Below are 22,854 nucleotides of genomic sequence, written 5' to 3' on the forward strand. Positions count from 1 at the left end.
GACAGTCTCCATCCTAAAGGTCTTACTGCCTGATATATTTGACAGGCTGTTAGATAAGACGCTATCCTTGGTTTGCAGAGAGTGTGCTAAGGCAGAAATTTTGACATAAAGAACTCTACCCTGGGCCATCAGCATCCGAGCTCAGCCCTGGAAGCACAGGGTCATTTTTTGGTCACTGTCCACAGAGGTGCATTCTGCATGCTTTCCGTTAAATGCCTGAGGAGGCGGTGAGGAGTTAACTTGCTGTTCAAAATAAGAAACGGGGCAAAAATAAATCAAAAGTAAGAGTTTGTATTTCAGCGCCACAATTAAAGAGGGGTGGGAACAGTCTGATCTTCAGTGATGTACATAATGGCAGAGAGGGTGGGCGGTTGGACTGTCAAAGTGCCTTAATTTAATTGCAAACACATGCTGATGAGTCCCCTCCTCCTGGACCTCAGGGCTGGGAAACTTTTTTTTCTGTCAGCTCCCTGCAGTTCAGAATTGAGGCAAATACACTCCAGTGAAAACCATGCTGATCAAATCTTCAGCTCTTCGAGGCTTTTTGTGTTTTCTCCTCTTGCCTAGTTTCTCCTGCTCCTGTCCTAGTCGCTGCCTGTGCTTCAGGACTACAGTAAGATGCATGCATCTGATGTTGGAAACCATCCCCGATATCCCACCCCAGACAAACATACTGTGAGTAACCATTTCATTTTACTGCCTTCTTACCTGCTTGGTGTTTAGAAAGAAGAAAGAAAAAGCTAAGGCCAAAGGCATGCTTTTGATCCTCGTCCTTTATTTCTCCAGAACTCTGCATCACAGATTGTTTCATGCCTTTAAAGCATAAACCAGAAACTGCTGCTTCTGGCATCAGTTAATTGTTAACTGGATAATCAAGGGAATTGAAAAATGTGATAATAATGCCAGGGCAATCACTGGAAGACAGTTTTGGAGAGTCAAAGGTCACAAATGTTAAACTGAGCTTATAGAAAGGTACACAGTTTACATTTGAGAAGGCTTTGTATATGAGTGTAGGGGAGAGAGAAGAAAATACAGCAGTTCTGGCTTTTGTCTCTACTGGAAAAAAAAAACCCCACACTTTTCTAATACATACAACCCTATTCCTTTCCTAGACTTGAAGTACCGGTTTTCCAGTTTCTCTCTGAACTATACAAAACTTAAGGCTTATTTGGAAAGCAACAATTGTGGCAACTCACAGATTCCTTGAGAAATAAAGTACCTGTTGGAGAGGGAGCTGCTGGCTGAGTCCATTTGAACAGGAAAAGTGGAGGAAAAGGGCGTCTAAAGCTTGGAGATTCCTCGACAGCTCTTACTGTTAAATCCAGGATAGCACTCCCCTGTGATTCTAAATGAATCCTAAGCTTAAAGGTGGCTTTAAGATGCAGTGGCATGTGACAAAATACTTCCCTTTGTGCTGCTCTTAGCTGATCCCTTTGTTTGGAAGACCTTTTTTGTAAATAGTAGGAAAGACTTGTCAAAAATTTATCTGTATTCTCATCCTCCTTAAACCACTGCCAATTGTAAAACTTTTTCAGCACTAGTTTGAGAAGCTTTTCCCTGTGCCTGGAGCAAACCAAAGTTGGTCTCAGCCAGAACATCTATAGTAGCATTTCTCCTGTAAACGTCTCGCTAATATTGCCAATGCATTTTCTTGGCTGGCAGCCTAAGGAACATGATGTGGGCAGGATGCTGGCATTTTAATTGCTGCCATCCAGATCTGCTTTGGTGGATGGAAACCACAGAGGTTCTAGCATCAGGAAAATGCCTACACTTGCTACAGCTGCCAGAGCTGTGCTGTTGGGGAGACTGATTGCAGCTGGGCTGCTTGGGAGCCACCCTGACATGGGGCAGATCAGAATCTGGACTTGCTCTCTCCCTAGGCTAGTGATGGAGTGGTTATTCTACAGTGTGAAACTGGTCAGTGCTGCATGGCTTGTTGCAAACTGCCTGGGTAATGGTTATCTGCTCTACAGCAGCTTGCAGAGTCTGACTCTCCAAATTGTCACCAAACTTTTTTCCCCCTTTACTCCCCTGCATCTTGAAATATTAAAATATTTTAAATACCCTTACACTGTTTATTTTAGCAAAGTAACTTGTTTCTTCTTGTTTAAACGTAGATGTTATTGTGGGAAAAGTTGGGTTCGTTGGCTGAACTGAGATATTTCTGAGCTCAGTAAAGTTTTATTTCTGTTCTCTGTTTGAAATGAGACAACCTTTACTGTCGCACTGGATAGCCGGAGTGTGTTTCTGGTAAAGATTCTTTGAGTGCAGAGGGAGAGAAATTTATTGTGGTCACCAGCTTCTTTTCAATACTGGAATGGATTTCTAAATGCCCTCTGGCAACAGCACACTCCATTTTCTGTGCTGCAGGGGGCAAAACCTAACTCTGGTCCATGGCTTGTCCTTGCAGCTGTAGTAAAATTCCAGGTAGTATCTCACTATAATGTAAATGGCATTTAGTTGTCTGTAAAACTCAATCTAGAAAGGTGACTGGATTTTCCAGTGCACTGTGTACAGTCGCCCTCATTCCCTCTCTGCTCCTCTAACTAGTCTGCGTGTACACTGCTTGTAAATGGTCCGTATTTTCCCTGCTTAACCATGTGGAAAGCTGGTTTATTTAGTTTAACGTGATAGCCACAGCCTTGAATGAGAAATTGCGTTTTTAAACATTAAATGGTATAAGTGTGAGATGTAAGAGTAGTAATATTCCAATTACTGTCTCCGTAATTATAAGCAAAACCCATACTGACGAGTAGTGATCCGCATAGATAGAAAGAAATGTGAGCCTGGTAAGTGTTCTCTGTTGGCAGATCGTGTGCCTTTGTATGGTGTGTGACAGGTAAAAATCCTGATTTTTCTGGCTATCTTGAGGGTCTAATGTATGTAAATGCATTTGCCAGCAGCATCCCGTTGTATTTGTTATAAATAGCATTTGAATAATTAAACTTTCTTTAATTGTGAAAGATCAAAGAATGATTCTTAACCAAGCCCCTGACTACTCCAGCTTGCTGGTATGTTAATCTTTCTCCTGGGAGGACCATTGTGTCAGAGTGAACGTTCAGAATTACAGCAAGAGTAGTCTTGGTCATGGAGTTATTCTGAGTAGAAAATGCGGGTTTGTGATATTTTCCACATTTGCCCTTTGGTATGAATAGGACCAAGTCGGTGACTGCAGATACACCAATCCCAGGCTCCAGCCCAGTTCCCTTGCGGAACAGCTGTAGTTTCCAGATGGAGTTTGCTTTGAAGTTGGGAGTTTGGGACTTTCTGACCTCCATGACTCTGTGCCACCCTCTCTCTAACAATCCTTGAAGAGTGGGGAAGTCTTCTGGCTGGCACATGCTGTGCTTCAACAAGCCCGGTTGGCAGATGTCCCCCTCGGGGCTGTAGCCAGCTGGCGTAACTTAGAGCAGCCCATAGCCTTCTCCGAGCGATGCTGGGATTGGCATGGAACCAGTTCCAGGATTGATGAGCTGTTACTGGCTCCTTTTTGGTCACCATTTCCCTCCTCCCTCCCACTCCCAGCTGGGTGCAGCTGAGGATCTGGCCCAAGGTCTGCTTTCAGCAATAGACTATTTATCTTTGGTAATGAAGTCTGTTCGTTTTATCCTGAGCAGAGAATAGGATGGCAGGAACGGCTACACGTGTACAGATAAGTTAGCTATAAAAATTCATGGTGTATAACTGCAAACGTATTTTGGCTGCTGTCTCTTCAACTGGAACATGATTATCCAGATGTGATCTGCTGGTTACCGCTGGGATTCAAGCAGTTCTTTTCGCCAGCAGCCCAAAGACGGCAACAGCTGTGAACCATACACTCCGAAAATTTCAATAGGTCTTTAACCTTCTAAGTCATTTATTCTACAGTATGACATTTAAAACAATAAGCTTTGAAAAGTGTGGGCATGAGTAGAAGAAATCCATGGAGAGAAGTGCCCCTCTGGCTGGCAGCTAGTGGATTGCAATCCAATTATCCATGGGTTATTCTCCTTTCTGCATTATGCATAGCACATAATGAATGAGTACTTCTAGGGAAACATAGCTGAGGGCACAAGCAAAGGCGGCACAGTATCTGGGATCTGAGCACATTGCTGGCACCAACTGAAGGTGACCCAGTTGCTCACAGACCTGGTTGCTAATTGGGCAGCGTAAGCACAGCCAGCTTGACGAGTTTTGTTTCCCTTAGTTGTTGTGCTGCGTGTTTGGTGGCCGCTTGGTTCCTTTCTTCCTCCCGCATTACCCTGCACAGGTCATTACACTGCAGTAGGGAAGCTCTAGTAGGACAGGGTGTAGCTCTCTTAGCCTGTCAAAGCAGCAGGGTTTTGAAAAGGAACTTAATACATTTGTTGGGGAAAGGTTTAGTGAGCAAATGAGTTCTTGGAAGTGCTGCTCCCTTTGTGGTCTCTGTCGTGCGCTTTGGGTTAAAGAATGGATTACTCATTTCCTCTGCGTGTGATAGTTTTATATGCAGCCATTAAACCCACGCGTTCTGGATGTGCCAGGTGTGATCTCTTTCTAACTTCTTTCACTGTAGTATTTAATCCTCATTAAACCTTTTCAAGGTGACCAAAAGTCTTCTGTGTGTTCCGTTTTTAGAATTCCCTTCATTGGAAGGAAAATGGGGAGGGAAGGTATTTAAAAGATATTTTCTTCTACAAGTGTTCCAGCATCTTTTGATGAAAGCATCCTAACGGTTGTGATTGTAGCTACCTTAAGTGTTTAGAAATCCTGCCTTTGCTGAACTTCACAGTGCTTCATCATCTGGTTCCCACTTGAGGATTTGCATTTTTGTTGACCTCACCACATCCTTCTCCCCATAGGTATACCGGAATTTTTTTCTGTCCTTTTTACGGAGAAGTCAGTATTTTTTGGTGAAGGAATGTGTGTGTATTCTGAGTAAAGACTTAAAAGGTCATGCTCTTTAAAGAGAAAAAAGCTCATGCCTGTGCTACACGGGACTCGATATTACAGGATGCCCCAGCGTTCATTTAAGCTGGCATGGTGCTACTGCTTCTTGGACTCTATCAAAAAGGTAAACGTATCTTTATGCTTGGCAATTTTCTTTTGCTTCCTCCAGATCAGGGTCAGAAAACACTTCAGGAGGAGGGAAAGTTGTCTTCATTTGATGTGGGCAATATCTTGAATAGATGGTGCAAAGGAAATATGCAGTAGGTTAAGAGAGTCCTGCTCCTTGCTGACATGAATGCCCAAGAATAGACTTAGCTGGTTTGATTAGGATCAGACCCTAATCTCCATACCAGCTGTTAATACATAATAGCTCAAATTATCTGAGATTGATGAGGTCAAGAGTTTGCTGTGTAATCTCCCTACTTGAATATGTGTCTAGGGCCAAAACTGTTTTGGAGAAATTCCTTGCTCCTGCCTTTACTGGCAAGACCTAAAGGGATGCCCTGTGGCATGATGCCACCAGGGATGAAGCACCAGCAGAGCTCTCCTGCCCTGGCACTGCCTTCAGGGCCAGGCTCTGAGGTGCAACATTGACGCCAGCTTACGTGCACGGAAAAGGTGGGATCAAAACAGCTTGGTACGTTGACTGCCAAATTCCTATCTTGCCCCGGCTGGCTCAGAGGGAGTCCTTTTGAAAATCTGACCCCTGTTTGTGGGAGCTGAAATCTTACAGGGCTGGTTTCAGGAATGCCTGTGGTATTTGCTTCATTAAAACGCAGCATGCCCATCCCTGAAACTTCAAAACGTAAGTGGTGTGGCAGTGCAGCGGAGCCTGTTCTGCAGCACCAGGCGCTCTGCCTATGCTCGCTCTCCTGTGTTTCACCCACGATCTTCTAATTTGGTTTACTGGTATTTCCATGCTGAACATATTTTCCTCCCTTTTCACCCTTTGAAGAGTCAAATCTTGATGTATTAAGCTGGTACACCCCAAAATAGCCAGGACTTGGAAAAACCCCCAGCCCTGAGCCTCCCTGCAGTCTCCTCATCTGTCTAGCAGAGATGGCAATGCTCAGCTGTCCATGTAGGGATTTGGAGATGAAGGCTGTCACTTATTAAAGCCATTTGGGGACTCGTGTGTGAGAGGGACATTCCTGAGTTGGGGAGCTGATGACAGTGAATCTGGAAGACTTCATTTCCATCTCAGCAAGGCTCTTTTCCCTTCCTGCCAGGACTGGAGCTGTTTGGCAGGATGGGAAACCTGCAGAGCCGACTCCGATATTCTGTGGATAAGTAAGAGAAACAATCATCTTTCTGATAAATGTTCTGGCTCTTCTTATATATGGGAAATTGGACTTAAAAATTATGTTTAGGATGTTTTTCACACCCTCCCTTCCCCAGGAAGGACTGGAGGGAACCTCAGTGTCTTATCTCTGTTTGTAAAACCACCTTTATTCTCTGTGTCTTTGTTGATAATGATTGGGTGGCTGCCACTTACTCAACCAGTTCTGGGTGAAATGGTCCAGCATCATTGCTATGCACAACGTTTTGAACACAAAAGGTGCTTCAATGAAACAAACCCGGTAATTTCCATGGAACTGCAGTAAAATGCCTCTTGTAGGTAATTATCTGCTTGGTTAACATAGTAATTCATGATTCTGTAAAAGCCTAAATAGATTCAACAGACGTGGAAGTTTCTTGTAAAAGCCATTGATTGCTTTATGTGCTAATCACTGATAATTATTTAATACAGTGCTTTCAGAAATGACTGTTGGGATAGCAACTGAAAGGATCAGAAAGATTCAAGTGTCATTCTGTAAAGACATTTCCCCATTCATTTGCAAATTCTGGTGTTCTTGGTAAGCCTCTGCAATGGGGTTTAAGAATTCCCAGATTCAGCAAAGGCGAGTTATTTCAATACCAGATCCTAGATTATCCATGTATTCCAGCCCAGTTTCCTGTCAGAGCTATGGTGCTTTGGCATGAGGGTTTGGTGAGATACTTTGCTGAGCCAGTCAAGCTGGTATTGCCCGGAGGGATCAGCATTGCGTGCCGCTGTCCCGCGCCTCCAGCGTGGGATCCTTTAGCAGTAGCTATCCCCTTTGTTCCTTGTGGAAAGGTATCTTGTAATCCCAGACCGTTGGCCTTGAAAATGTCAGGGAGAGTTAAATCACAAGAGGTTTTCCCCCCCATTTTGCAAATTCCAAGGTGGAAAGGAGCAGGCGGGCGTGAGGGAGCCCAGCTGCTGGTGCACGCAGCGGCTGGGACGGGAGCAGCCGTGCGGCGGGTCCCCGTAAAAAGCACACTTGCTTGTGAAAAGAAACTTGAAAGTGTCCAGGGTGAGTGCCCTGGGAATAGAGAGAAACAAACATTTCTGTGTAAGAGGGGACAAACTCCGTAGGGAATGTTCTCAATCAAATACACACAAGCCAGGAATTTCCCAGCGCAGCCTTGCGTGGCATTTGTTACCCGCTAAGCTTCAGGCTACGGCAAGGTCTGGAGGAGAACACTATGGAGGAGGCAAAGCCAATTTTTTTAAATGCAGTGGTGAGGAGGAAGATGGGGGTTCCTCTGTGCCTCCAGGGGCTTGCTTTGCTGTGCAGGGACATCCACACTGGCTTCTTTTTACTACTTTACTACTTCTTTTACCTACTGCTTTCGTAGGTACAGGGAGCAACATAGTCTAGTCCATCCTTCTGCCTCCAGGGCAGCATCCACACTACCTAAACCATGTGCAGCTAATGTCTGTCTCACCTGCAGTCCCCCTGAGTGTTTTAATACCCTTGCTACTTAAGATACTGAAAACCAAAATCTGAATCTGCAGTTTTAGTCAGTGACTATTTTCCCTTTTCTGTTTGTGGCAATGTTCTGACATAGTTATTGTATCTATGGTTAAATAAGCCATTTCGGTTCTTCTCATTGTCATGTTTTCTAGACTTCAGATTGTTCCCATTGCTTTCCTCTGCATTCTCTCTGGTTAATTCACATAATTTCTTGAAATGAAGCACTCAGAGTAGACATGCACTGTTTCAGTTTCCTTTTTTGTCTGTGGGGAAAGCTGTTGCCTTTGTGTGATGGAGAGCAAACCGGAGAGTGAGCTTTCCAAAGGAGCACAAGACAGCTGGGGTCCAGGGAATCATTTGAAGGTCTTATCTGGAACAGAAGGAAAATCCAGATATTTCATTAAAATAATAAGCTACGTTTTATTATATGCTCCTTAGGGATGATGTAGGGGAAAAGTTCCTTCACGAACCCAGACCCCCGTTGCTTGCTCAGCGATGGAACTATCAGGACGCATCTCTCCATCCACGCGCTTCTCAGCCACAGGAGCACCACTGAGAGGTGGTCCAGCCAAGCGACAGCCGTGAGACCTCTCTTAGTGACACAGGGCCACTCCTGCCGGGCTATGCAGCCCAGGTTTGCGTTATTGCTCTCGCAGGTGAAGAAACCCACCTCCCGGGAGGTCAGACTTGCTTAGGGAGCTGGAGGCCCAGTGCAGACTTGCACAGCACCGTTTCCAAGGAGTTGTTTTCGGCAAGCGACGGATAGTGGAAACAAGCCCGGGAGCGGAGGAGCTTGTGTTTTATTTTTCTGGCTCTTCGGACTGTTTTCAGTCACCTCTGGTTCTGGGTTTTGCTTTTAGTTTCAGCTGTGGAAGCTGCGAGCTTATGTGTGAATGCGGGGGTGTGAAGGATTGCAGTTGTCTTTGTTCATTAAAATACTCTGATTTTTTTTTTTTTTTTTACCCACCTGCAGCCCATGACCCAAAGTGGTGTTTTACACTTCACTGCCTGCTTCCTGCTGCCTTCCATGAGCATCAACAGCTTCAGCCCTGACCCCTCTGTATTTCTTCCATTTATTTGTTATGTTCCCTATTACCTGTAGCCAGCTGCCTGGACTAATTACGCAGCTCTTTACAGCCCCTTGGGGCAGGCAGAGTTGGTGTCTGTGTTACAGTGTGTAAATCAAGTTTGCATTTCTTCACCTTTTTTCATGGTCTAGTCTTTCCTCATTTCCTTTTAACGAGGCCGTGGAGAATAGTCAGCACGTTGTGCTATCGCTTTTGCCAGTGTTTAATTGTATTTGGCTTTATGGTGTCAGCCATTGCCTTGAAAAATCTGTACAGATATCCTCAAATTCACATCATCAGGGGAGAGGGATATGTAACACCTTCCAACAAGAAGAGTGAGAAACGCACATTTGAAGCAGTGCAAGTAAAGCCAAACACACCAGAAAATGTCAAAGGTAAAGTTACTGTTAAAAACTGCAATTCCAAAGGGTGATCCTTCGGGACTGCGGTTTGCAGTGGCAAATGGTGCTTCTAAGTTAAATTCCAACACTTTTTTTGAAATACTGAAGCTGTGTTCCTTCCTGCCCTCTAACTCTTCTCGGTCCAATACTTGTCACTAAGAAAGGGGAGAGACTTCTCCCTATGTTAGTCTTCTCATTCCTTTATTCAAAGTTGAAAAGTTACAGAAAGGAAAAAACAACAACAGAAAAGGCAACTTCCACTGGCATGTGTTCTGTTGTGTTAGTGATGACGGTAACAAGGCAGAGATTGAGTATTTCAGTGTAACGGGTTAAGTAGAAAGGTTGTGCATTTTCTGCCTAAAAAGTAAGAAAATTTAGTAGGAATTTTTAACATAGAATATCTAGTTTTGCAAACTCTTAAGCTAACGAAACATTACATCTTAAAATAAAATCAGCTTTACTTACTGTGTATCCTCTTCTTGAGTACTTGCTCAAAGATGTGTCAGCCCCGTTGGGCTGAACAGTGATACTCACTGTCAGTTCAAGTTTACAGCCACCTGCAATGAATGTCCCTCTTTCTAATCTTGATTTTATAAAGGCCTTGTTGATGCCGGTTCTAAAAATGAGTGTTGAACTTGTAGCTATTTGTAGCATTCTTGTTTTAAACTCTGCCTCGAAATGCTCTGTAACTCACCACCAGTGATGGGCGATTCGGCACGTTCATGTGTTTTTTTAGCTCTTAAAGCAAATGCCCTTAAAAGGCTGCCTTAAACCAAGAAATAGCTGCGTATTCTCTAAATGTGATAGATCAGGCAGCGTAGAACAAAAAAAAAAAGCAACTTCATTGTTGTGCTTTGGAGAGAAGCTAGCAGCAAAGAACATTCGTCAGTCTTTTGCCGTTTGTTATAATACGTTGGACGATGGAAGGTGCCAAATCAATGCACATTCCCTATAGAAGTGTTTCTACTTGGTTAACCAGGTTAAACCGCTTAGCTCTTCTTTTATTATCTCATTAGCAATCAAAAACCTATGTTTTAGGGCTCCAAGTCGATGTAGTTACATGGACAGCCCTTGAAATTTGCCAGAATCCCCTGGACTCCACTAATTCTAATTGAAGTTGGCACAAATGTGAAATGCAGGCAGCGATAAGCCGTTGTGAGTCTTGGAGCATTGCGAAGCAAAATGTGAAATGCTTATTATATGAGGTTATTTGATCAGATTTAACCATTTTAGGGCAAAGATAATTTTGCTAAGGAGCTAAAAAATGGGTCACGTGATGATGTGCATTCCTCTACAAATCACTATGAGATGCAAGTGTTATTGCACGTGAACTTGGGGTGTTGAGCAGCAGACCTTGTCAGATGTTCATGGAAATGATCACTTGAGTCCTTTCAGTCTTTAGTTTTCTATGAAATTAAAATGAATTTTGTAAACGTAGGCTTGTCCTCGCTGTTGGCTGACATTGCGGACAAGAGTAGACCCCAGCCATCATTCCCACTCCTTCTCCACTCCTTTCCCTGGTCTTTGTCTCCATTTCTCCAGTTTATATAGGCCTGGTATAATAGACCCTCCCCGCAACCCTCTTCCCTTCCTCCCGTGGATGATGCTGATTGCTAATGGCTTGCCTATATTACGAGTGCAATGATTGTATTTTCTGCTTTCAGAGATTTACGCTTCAACCACATCAAGGAGATACAACCTGGAGCCTTCAGAAGACTGAAGAACCTCAACACACTGTAAGTTCCACTCAGTGATCCTGCAGTGAGGATCAATGCATTTATTACTTGTGTTGGTACTATCTCCTATAATGGTTTAAAGATGGCCTTGGTCTTCTAGTTATTTCAGCTAAGCTGTGCATATCCAGCTAAAGCTTTAAAATTACCTCTGTTCTACCCTGGATCATGTGTCTCACATTTTTAATTAAATGTGCTGCTTAATAACTTTAATTTTTCACAATTAACCCGTCCTTTTTTAAAAAAAAAAAAATCCTGATGCATACTATTACTGACTGAGGATGTTTGAGCAGGTATGGCCTTAGAGTAGCCCGTAAAAACAGTTCTGGCCTGGGATCAAGGTAGTGGAGGGATGCATTGAAAGCTTCTTCCTTTCCACGGCTGCCTCAAATGCGTGAACCACATTAGCTGCTCTACACGATTTTGAATGAAGTGAGAGTGCATCCCTCCAAATGCCACCTTGTCCCTGTGCCTTGCCCTAGAACAAATGCCTACACCTACCCTACTGCAGATAGGAATGGGAGTAGAAGGCAGGTCCTTTGTCTGGCGTCCCAGCCAGAGCAGGCATGCTCACGTCGGTATGACACACTGCTCTACTAACAAGTTTCTCACTCTGCTCAAAGGAAATAGTGGGAGCCTTTGCTGCTTCTTGCCGCTGTAAGGCTGAGGGTTTGAAGATGGATATGAGTACATCTGCACTGGGTAGCCAAGAAGTTGAAAACAAACGAGCTCCCAAATCAGGAACAGAAGCTGTGTCAGCACAGCGCTGTGCTGGATGTAATTGGCCTGTTGAGACTCAGATCTGATTATTCAAGCTGTAACACAGCGCTAACAGCTATAGGATTTCCAGGTCCAAGCTTGAGTCTCTCTGTGAGGCAAACCAGCTAGCTTAGGAACCCGCACTGCACAGTAGATATGCTCAGATTTCCTGGGTTCATACATTCATGGTCCCAAATGGTAAGAGAAAGTCCAGATTGTTTTTTTTTTTTTTTTCTCTGACCTTGAGAGATCTGACGTCCCTGATCCTGTGAAGATGGCAATGCTGAAAGAAGGAAGACCTGGGCAATAGGAATTCAGTCAATTGTATGAAGATGTAGGAAGAGTGGGAATACAGCAGAACTCTAGCATAGAGCACTGTTCAATAGCTATCTTTTAAAAATCAGCATTTGCTAAAGATTGTCCCACTGTGTGTGTGGGACTCATTGGCCAAACCATGACTGCACGATGCTTCAGAGTATCGTGGCGCAGGCCCCTGCTCACAGGACGGGGTCAGCAGGTAGATAGGTAGAAAACTTCATTGCCAGTGATGCTGTTCATCCAGAGCACAAGAACAGCCCACGTTAGTCACTCAAGCAGCACCATGTAGTACTTAGTTACCAAAAATAATAGAGAGAAAGGATACTTTGGATGGATTTTTGGCATTTGAGATAAGGTCAGATAGGTGATAAGTGTGACTAAAATATCTAGAGAGAAAATAGCGTCCAAGTCCATTGGGTTTTACCTTATCACAAAGCTCTGCTGAGGCATCTTGATCTCCAGACCTGCTCTTCCACCCCTGAAGCTCTCCTGAGTCGAGAAAACAAACCGTTCCAAATTATGTCATCTCTGTGTGATGCAGACAGATGTTTGGCAGGCAGCACGGCAGGACCGCCAGGCTAGTTTCAGCCAAACCCTGGGGAAACTAAGGATGCTGGCAGACCTTCACTTGGAGAGACACTCCACCCAACCTGTGGAGCTTTGTAAGAGATCCCAGATCCTGCCCTGCCGGTGCCTGGGCAGCAACTTGACATCTGCAAGACTTCTGCTTCTGTCTTCTGGCTCCTGCCACTCTGCTTACAGCTAGATAAAGATACGCAGCCTGACTGAGCTGGAAAGACCTGTCTCTCTATAACACTCGTTTATGCTCCATGAATTTGTCCGATTCTTTTTGTTTTCTGTCTCCGCACCCTCCTGGACAGGGACCTCAAGGACAGCAAGTCTATGAACAGATGCTAAAGGGACTAGGCATGAATGTACCCCGTAATATCCCTAATCTCATGATTGTGGATGCCGGGGCAGAAATGTGTTTTCGCACAGATGATGAGCAGATTCTCCTGCTTTCCCTAAGTAGCGTCCTACGGCCATGGTCAGAGCTGGAATACTGGACTAGACGAAACACTGCTCTAACAAAATACAGCATTTTTGTATTTGAATTCTGAAATCGACTAGTTTTGCAAATTCAGCCTTTCCATTTAGGTAGCACTCTGTATGCTTGGTTGTATTTCCTGCTCTGGCAAACTGGAAGGATCAGTTTTTCTCACACTCGTAGTAGTTAACTCCCATGGATGAGCAGCATGATAACTGAATGAGAGAACGTCAGACCTCACACGCCTAAAGCAGCTTTCTCTCCAGGAACTTTGGTTTGTCCAATTCCCACATCAAAACTGACAAGAGCTGAAGAATTTGCTGATGTTTCTTAGATGGTAAACTTTTACCTGAGGACTCATACAGGTCTTCAAGTGATAAGGAGAATAAATCCTTTAAAATCCCTGAGAGACTTGCTGGGAAAGTTTGGCCAGAATATTTGAAGTAAGAGGTTTGGCGGACAGAGTAGCTCAGGTTCCATTATGCAGAGCTCTGAGCTTGCAGCTTTCTGCTATGAGACTTAAATCTTCCTTAAGCAAATAAATGTTTTTAAAAGAGCCTTTTCCTACAATGCTTTGACCTGGTGCAGGAAGGGCAGCAGATTCTGGTGAAGTTTCTGTTCTGCATCTCCTTTTGGGCAGGATGGCTGTAGTATATCCAGGTTTGACAGTTTATAAACCCTGATAAGGAAACCTTTGTAGCCTGCGTTGGATGTGAAGAGATGGGCTGTGAGACCGACGGAAGAGGAGCCTGCCGTGAATGCCCAGTGGGGCTTTTCAACAGTTCAGACCTTCCCCCGGCTCTCCTCTCTTCTCTCCCTGGTGTGGGAGATTTGATAAGTCACAGAGCACTACTTTAAAATTAAAAATAGGAGCCCTGCTTGTCTGTGGAAGAGATACAGTCATATGCTTCTGGCTGGGGTGTCCTGGTACAGCACCGCAGGTAATTAGCAATTATACTAAATGCTGCACCCGCTGGGAGCTTGCTTGTTGGCTCTCTGCAATGTTGTGTGCATTGGAGAAGTCCTCTTGGGCCAAAGGTCTTGGAGTTGTAAGGTTTCCTCATCCCTTCCTATTACTTCTTCTCACTTCCCATGCAGATGTTGGTGTCAGGGTCTCCTTTGTGTATTTTTAAATTCTTAATATGTTCCCTTGCTAAAAAAAATAGGGTGGCAGGGAGAGGGAGGGGAAAAAACCTCTTTTATGCCATCCACAAAATACCCACAGCTCCTCAACAGCTGTTTTGCTTGAGTTTGCCAACGCCAACTGTGTCGCTTAACCCAACATTAGCTCATAGCAGGTGGTGGACTGTGGAGAAGAGCAAACACATTGCGAGCCCATGGTGAGGCATAGCATCTCATTGCTTTCCAGTTTTTGCTCCTTTAGGTCATCTTTGGGTGGGGATGGATGATGACAGCCCTGCATGACTGTCCCCTTATGTGTTTCCACAGGTCAGCACCCTGCCGTGTTGACCCAATTCGTTGATTGCTGTACTTTCAAACCAAGACCATTACAGCCAAATGGTTGCTGCTACTTGGGTCTCTCCAGCATCAACTATAGAAATGTCCAGCCCTGGGACCAAAGCAGTATTTCTTAACTTCCCCAGTATGTATGTTCTGCCTGTGGAGACCGCATCATCGTCTGTGCTTCTGCCTGGGCCTTTGCCCTGTCAGTGTCATTGCTCACATCATATTTCTCTTTCTGCTTAGGTGAGAGCAGGAGGCACTTCTGGTGAGCTCTGCAGCTCTCCTTCAGATGCTGCTTGTAAAGGGTTTCAGGGTGGACGACAGGAGTAACATGGAGGTTCTGTCTTAAACCCTCTAGTAGCTCTTGAGCGAACGTGTTCCTGCCAGTAAGGAGGGGATGTCGGAGCCTGCTTGGATCTCAGAATAAAAGTTTCCCCCTCAAATATGGGAAGTGGCTATTCCAGATCATTCTGTCAACAAGGGAGGATGCATGGCTGAACATTAAACTCACTTGTTCTCCCACTTTAAATACACTATGTGATGATTTCTGCTAATGGTGGGAGGAAGAAAATAGCTGTTATGTCACAATGACTGTAGCAAGTGGTTTGTCAAATGAAAAGAGGAAAGAGTGCACATTTTGAGTCTGAATTCTGCACGGCCACATCATTTAATACATTCTTCAAAACAGAAAACGACTCATTTCACGCAACTTAAGCCTGTGCTTGGCAACCCGGAGAGAGGGTGGGGAAGGAGAAGGGAGGGGCAGTCAGGACATAAAACCTAAAGGAAACTGAATGTAAAATGTTCTCTTAGTGAATCTGGGCCAGATCTCATGATGCTTGTATATCTCAAACCTCCCAGAAGAAGTTTTCAGGAATTAAACCTGTATGATTGAGTCCACCTACTCATTTGGAGCCCGGTTCACCAGCTGGCACCAAGGGGAATGCCACATCATTTTGCTGTCTTTTGATAAGCTCCAGGAAACGTACTTCTGATACTTTTAATTTAGCTTGTTTTGCTACAGGGTATACTTAGGATACGCATCGATAACAATCTTTCCAGCTTCTCTCTGCCAGAGCATTTATTCCCAGCAGATCTGGTTAGCAGTAGGTCTTAGTTTTCAATCTTCTTTAACATTTAGCAGAAATTTGGGCATTTTTGCTATTGATTGCAGCTGGGATCAATATCCAGGTCATGCCAGGAGTTTGCATACTTCTCTGCCTGGGTGACATGCACAGGAGTCAAGGAGCAGACAGCTGTGCAGAAGCCATCTAAATTCTTTCTAGGAGGCAGATGTGCTGCCTCATTTATGGATTTCTCTGAAAGCAGCATTTTGGAATATGTGGACTATGATGGACTTCATAAATTATCTCACTTCTGAGTTTTTTCCAGGACGTATCCTTCTATTACAATGGGGGATCCTGAGACAGGAAACAGAGATGGCTTCTTCCATACGCTTTTTAAACTTTAATCGGGCAAATGAACAATTTCTTAAGTATTAGATGATGAGATAAGAGGCTTGCATATGCATGCCATCTGAACTTCCAGAATTTGTCTTATTTGGCTTGGATGACTGGTTACACCCCCTTGAGCTGTCCTAAATAGCCAAGACAACAAAACAGACTAGGTTGATGCTTTTAAATAGCACCAAAATGCAGCCAGACAACATGTTGCAATTTGAAATCCCCGCCGGACTTCAATCCTGGTCTAAACTCATTGTGTTAAAGATAAATGGCATGGGGTGCTGCTCAGGTTGTTGGCGTGTCCTTGCCTCCAAGACCTGGTCATTGTCCCATGTTCCCTATGAAGTGAGTGGCCGATGCCAGTTGCGTTGCAGGGGACAGGTGCTCATGTCCATGGAAGTGACGTCATAGCTGGCACCCGTCTATCAGGCCATCGAGCGTCCTCAGAAGTGGGGCCAAGGATCAGATAACGGAGCACAAGCTGCCTTCGTCCTCCGCTGGCTGAAGATGAAAGCACGCTGATAGAGGGCAGGGAAGGAAGCGTGCACGGCTGGTGCCTGTGTTGTCTTTGTCCTGTGGGTAAATAGACAAAAGCCCTCTCCCGTGCCGCTCTGAAGCGGTTATTTCCAGTCCTTGGGTGTTCAGTCATCAAATAAATCTTTGGGTTGGTGTTCAGGGGCTGTATTTCCACTCAGCGTATCTGGCTGTCAAAGCAGGACCGTGTGTTCCAAGAACTTGACATCACTTTTGCATCCTTATGAGTGAAATCGGGTTGTTTAACCTCAGCCGTCTGTATTGAGCCATTGCTTCCAGCTGTGCAGAAACTTTCCAGCCACTTTCTGCCTTAACCTCTTCGGGCTGCTTGTCCACAGCCCTGGCAGTGCGCGGTGTGTAGTAGCGCACATGTCCGTGGTAGCAGGGTAGCTAATCAAGAGAGGATAATCAAATCAAGGATACTGAGATTTTTCTCAAATCCTTGTTGCTCTGACTTCCAAAAGTTTCTTTGTACTCGTGTTTCTCGTGTGCTTTTTGGATGCTTAGTGTAATGCTCCACCCGAGAACAAGCTGGTGGAAAGCTGGCGTGACTCGGGTGCCTGGCAGTAACTGGTGAAGCTGCCGTAGCACATGCATGTTTCTGACATCTTTTATCTTTGCGTCCCTGACGCGTTTGATTTTATCTTCATCATCTTTTCCCACGTGTTTTCTTCCGTTTCGCTGTCTCTCTTTGTCTTTTCTCTCCGTCCTTTACCTGCACAACTGTTCTTCCCGGGAAAGAACCTTCGCTTGTAGTGCCGGAGGCTGGATGATGCACTGCCTACCTACCCTATTTTCTCCAGCAAAGGAGGGCAGAAGATTGGGCTTTATTGCTAGGAAAGTGCTGAACTGTCTTCTCACCTGCTCTCTGGTGGCAGATCATTTCTGAGGAGCATGGCTATCACAAAAAGGAGCTTGTAAAACAAAAGATGCACATCCAATGCACATGCTGAATTTGACCCAACATTGTAAGGTCTGGCTGCTTCCAGAGGGAATAGCAGTTTTTCCTACAACACTAGAAAAACAGATCTTTGCAGTACACGGTTGTAGCTCTCCATCCACATCTCCATTTACAAATTTTAAAAATAAGTGTAGCTGATGAAATCCTTGCTTTGAGCTATTGGGCTATAAGCTCCACTGGCTCTGCGGACGCAGTGAGGTTTGCCAGATATGAACATCAGTGGGACACCACAGTGAAAGGCCCGCAGGACTGCGGTTGGGCAGCCACGATGAATAGTCAAACGTCGTATATTAAAGAGCTATTTATAAGTGATTTATTTCGTTTTCTCGGTGTTGGGCTTGGCAGTGGTTGCAGAAGAGGTTTTCGTAGCGTTCAGCTGCGTGGTTACCGCTGTTGCACACAGCATGGTTATTACAAGGTTGAGCTGTGGTTCCGGTTGTTGGCACTGGCCATCATTTGCATGCACAGTCATGGCAACTGCACATACAAGGCAGAGGTTGCTTGCCAACACGACATTGTCCACAGGTTTTGTATTAAAATCTGGCACGAGGCTCTCTAGATCGAAAGAGGCTGTCTCTGAATAGCCTTGGGAGTCAGGTCTGTGCATTTATTTATTTTTCATTTGCACACGTTTGTATACAAAGTGATTAGAACAAAGCATTACCATTTTATAACTCCACTATGAACTGCTATTTTAAACTGGGTTTGTACTCTTAAAAACTGGCTCTGCATGCCCCTGCTCACACATTGTTGAACACAACCATGGACCTTCAAAAACCGTTGCGGTTGTATAGGAGTGGCAGCAATGATTTAATTTCTCCTTCCTCTCCACTTCCTTCTGCCTGTCTCTCTTCTGCTCATCTTCTTCCTGGCCGAAATTGTAACTTTCGAGGTGAAAACCACTGTGGCAAAAGGTAAAGAAAAGTACATTGTACATATTGGAAGTGCTTGGCACTTCTGGACGAGAAACCTTCTCATTGACTTAGCTGGTGCGAGTATCCAAACTTTGATCTGCTAACTCCTTTAAATCTTAAACTCTGTGAAACATGGGCTCAGGATTTTGCAGTGGACATCAGGAACAGAAATGCCACAAGTCCCACACGTGCTGAATTCACTGGCTGTGTTTTTCTTTTTTGATTTGAACAGGCTGCTGAACAATAATCAGATAAAACAAATTGTGAGAAGATCCTTTGAAGATCTGGAGAACCTGAAATACCTGTGAGTTGGTAGCTCAGTAATTTCTTAACCTCTTTGAAATTCAACAACCCACTTTTAATGTTTGCCACAGAGACATATTTTCTGTGCTCAGAATTTCTGGATATTAATGTCACAGGCATAAAACATTGCCCTTGAATCCAATCAGCAAGCTCTGCTTTGGGTTGAGGTTCATAGCTGTTTTCTGTGTCTTTTTAAAACAACTGTTGATCAGTTAGCCTAATGTTTTTTATTTCTCTCTTTTTGAAAGCTACCTTTATAAAAATGAAATTCAGAGCATCCAGCAACATGCCTTCAACGGGCTCCATTCTCTGGAACAGCTGTAAGTACAAATGAGCCTTTTTTGTTGCTGAACGTGATGTGCCTAAGAGCTGCTTTATTGGCTCTTCTAACCTGAGTGCTGCGTTTCCAGTAGTGGAGAGTACCAGACACTTAGCAAAGAGTAGGATGAGGCTTCTACTGTTTTATCATCCAGCTTTGCAAGACTACACTGGCTTCATTTGAAAACAGCTGGTCCCAGTACTGATTTTGGTTAGTTAATGCTGAGGTCTTTTCCTACGGACGTCCTATATGTTTTCTCCTGACCCTAAGCCTCTGGAGCATAGGAAGAGCCCAGCTGTGCTTCTGATTCCCTTTAAGTCCAAGCACCTTACGACGGGAGGAGATAGGGGTCTGTAGGATGGCTTGAAGTGGAAGGCAACTGGCCTGCTGTGTTTATGTCTGCTGGGACTCCTGGAGCAGAGAGTAGGATCTGGCCCTTTGCTTGAATTGAGGGTGCTGGTTGAGTTTCTCTCTTATCCAAACCTTTGCTGAAAACGCACGGAAGAAGTGCAAGCTGAGAGCTGGGGCAGCGGGGTATTTTTGGGAGCGATGGTGGTGCTCGCATGCTTTAAAGCATCTGGAAATTGCACGGGGGGCGGATGATGGATCCAACCAAAGTTCTGACCTTCCCTCCAAGCTGTGTGGCACTCCGGGATGAAAGGAGCCTCGCATGTTTTCCTGGCAGCTGGAGCCCATCACAGTGACGCTCTAGCAGTCCTTATTTGCTCCCCTTCTGTGTATTGCAAATCTGTGCTGTGTATGCAATCAAAGAAGTTTTGTTTCTTGACTCTTAGTGCTCCATGCTCAAGGTGAGATGAGAAGACTGAGGTCTGACTCTTCTAAAAGTGTCTTGCTAAAGTGAGATGGGATTTTTCATGCCAGGGTCATGATATATTATGTACATGTGTGTAAATACATGTGTATATATGGAGAGAGTGTGAGCATGGATATTTGAAGTATAGGAATTATTTGCATCGTTGGAGAACTGGGACCAAAGGTGAAACCGTTCTAATTCATGGATTGCGCCAAATGGCAGCGTTTATAGGGCTGGAATGTAACTAAGGATTTTGCTGTAAAAGGGATAGGATGCAGCTTGTTCTCCAGGCTGGCAGCAGAAGTGGACCGAGTGTCACGGGAAGTTTCAGGAAAGCGTAATAATAGGTGTGCTGCCAGCCTTGTGTACAAGATGGTTTTTCACCAGCCTGCTCGGCAAGGAAGCCTGGGAGAAAACATAGGAAGCAGATACCAGCTTAGCTACACTTAGAGGGGTGATGATGCTGGCCACAGTGATATTTTAACAATAAGCGTTCCAGACTTGATGTCATGAATAAAAGAAAAAAAACCCCAACAAAACCACAAAACCAACAAACAACCTGCAGAACGTCCCATCTGTTTTCAATCTTGGGCAGGCATGATTCCAAAAGAATTAGATTTGCTCAAATCCTACCCCGTTTTCCTGTACCCCACAAGGCAGCTTTTCAAGAAAAAGCGTAACCCAGTTGATGGACAGTATCAGATGCCTTCCTCAAGGTCCAAACCAATGACAGCAGACATCTGAGACTTATTAAAACATGTAGGTCTCTCCCCACTGTTGCCCTCCACTGCAGAATCTGAGTCACAGTCTCTTGGTTTGTGCTCTGATAGTGGACCATTTATCACGAATCCTTCCATTACAAATCAAACAGCCATGTGGTGGCTTAGGCAATTATTTCTCAACGCAGTCAGCTACAATAGCAGAACGAGTATTTGTAGATCCGTGATTAATCAGTATCTGCTGTGAAACTTAGGTCTGTGTAAAAATAACGGGGAAAAGTTTAGGCAACTTTGAAAGCATCTAAAGGTCAGGAACATGTCACTTATACTGGTGAATGTCACAGCTAGTGGGTGTCTTGGGTGTCGTGGGTGTGTTGCTCTGCAGATGCCACGTTTTCTGTGCTGATGCCAAGGGGTGACCTGGGGCAGTGCAGAAGGTCTACCAGGCCTCTGGAATAGGTCACACTCGAGATTTTAGTGGAACAAAAAATATTAACCTGCATTAGCAAGAACTCGGCTGTTCACATCAGTGTGCCGTTTAGGTCCAAGTGTTCCAACTGACTGAACCATCTCTTGTCTTTGGAGACTGTGCCTTCCCTCTGCAGAAACAGAATAGCCTGACGGCAGCATTTCCAGATGTTTCTGCTCTTGCTGGGTGGATGCACATGCTGGGAGCCCCTGTTAGAATCACAGACAAATGCAGGCTGGAAGAGACCTTTGGATGTCTCCAGTCCCAGCTTTAGCAACAAGCAGGACCAATTTCAGAGTTTTATTAGGTTGTTTGGGGCCTTTATCTACAAATTAATTCTTAGCAAACTCATGAACCCACTCAGAAATGTTGCAATTCCTAAGCTAGGAAAAAGTGCCTTGTAGTAAGGCTATTTATTCCTCCCCGACGATCCAAGGATGTGTTGGGGAATGCTGAGAGGCACTAGGGGAAAGGTAGGGAAAATTCCCGTACGGTGCTCAGATGGGAGCAGCTGCTGCTGGCTCTCCCTGGGCAGCGGTTTCATCCTGACCCTTAACAGTGCAACAGGCGATTCACAGTGAAGGTGGTGGTCTTAGACTTCAGGGAAGAGCAAATCTGTCCTCCTCTGTGTATGTGTTTTAGTTTATTAAGTGAGACTAAATAATTGATGGAATAGGGAAAAGCCAGTGTTGGCTACTATGTTTGCATGTAGACAGCGAAGACACTAAAGTGAATGCTGGCTTCTCCACATCTGTCCTGCGACATGTGGTGACGAATTGCTGGGTGTTGGTGGATTGATCCAAAAAGATCTTCTGTCTTTTAAATTGCAATCTGTAACTCTGCCTTTTGTGATTTCCTGTGTGACAGCTACCTGCATTTCAACAACCTGGAAAGCCTGGAGCCGGAGACTTTTAGTGACCTGCCTAAACTTGAAAGGCTGTAAGTAAAGATGGGACCTTTCTTGTGAGTGAGGGGATGAGGAGAGGGGGAAAAAACCCTCAGCATGAAGCGTGATCTTCAAAATGGAGCGGAATGCAAAAATAAGCTTCCTTAAAGAAGGAGATTTTACATACTTGCCAAATAGAAGGGTTACTGAGAATAGGAAGGGAATTTCCCGTGTTGTGTTATGTTCACAATTCCACCTAAGTAGGAGTAAATCTGCAGAAAGCCCTACAGTTGGCCAAGCCAACTGGAATTTTACTCTGACCATAAGGTCAACATTAGTCACTGTTGGGCTGTGTGTACAAAAAAAGGGGGTGGAAAAGGAATAAAGTCAGAAGAAAGTCTAACAAGAAAAACACACATCCTTCTTGAAAGCACTTAGGAAAAGAAGTCCTGCATCTCCTGCTCCCCAGGATTGCTTCTAGTGGTAATGTAGCCACTAGGACAAAAGTTCACATGGTGGTTCCCACTCTGTGGTGAAACCAACAGACCCTTCTATGCTGCATGGAAATGTGCCCTATGTCCAATGATGCTAGGAAAATAAAATCATGGGATCCAAACACCCTTAGGAAAATTCAGACCTGGATCAGTACCCTATGGCTGATCTCAGTCTCTGTATTTGATCCAACAAAAATTCTGGATTTAAATTTTAGAGGAAGGTTTGTCAGCATCCAACTAGGCTGACCTCACACATACGCGTGTGTATGCAGACATTTGCGTGCAAGCTGTACTGCTGCTGTATGTATTTCCTGTTCCACCATCTACTAAAATTGCTTCCCGTCTTTTGTCAATGGTCTCTTATGAGTTTTAGGTGTAACCGACAACTACATTTCCCCCTCCATTATGGGAACGGAGAGTTAATTATCCCACCTGGGTCCCCACTGATGCATTTTAGTGCAATCAGGGTTTTTTTTTTCTAAAAACTGGGGAGTCTTACC

At 44.6% G+C, this 22,854-nt stretch overlaps 1 protein-coding gene across 1 annotated transcript in view; it reads left to right on the forward strand.

Annotated features, from left to right (window-relative positions):
- Positions 1-511: 511 nt before the first annotated feature.
- The window catches only part of LOC309410644 (peroxidasin homolog), a gene marked incomplete at both ends in the record, with an annotated part of 43,004 nt that continues 20,661 nt past the window's right edge, over positions 512-22,854 (forward strand). The window contains 5 exons of the mRNA XM_082007085.1: positions 512-675; positions 10,821-10,892; positions 18,583-18,654; positions 18,902-18,973; positions 21,842-21,913. Of these exons, the coding sequence (XP_081863211.1) occupies positions 512-675; positions 10,821-10,892; positions 18,583-18,654; positions 18,902-18,973; positions 21,842-21,913 (452 nt within the window). The remainder of the gene's footprint in view (positions 676-10,820; positions 10,893-18,582; positions 18,655-18,901; positions 18,974-21,841; positions 21,914-22,854) is intronic.

The sequence above is a fragment of the Phaethon aethereus genome (genome assembly GCF_964289735.1).
Source record: "Phaethon aethereus genome assembly, chromosome: 16".
NCBI classification, from domain to species: Eukaryota; Metazoa; Chordata; class Aves; order Phaethontiformes; family Phaethontidae; genus Phaethon; species Phaethon aethereus.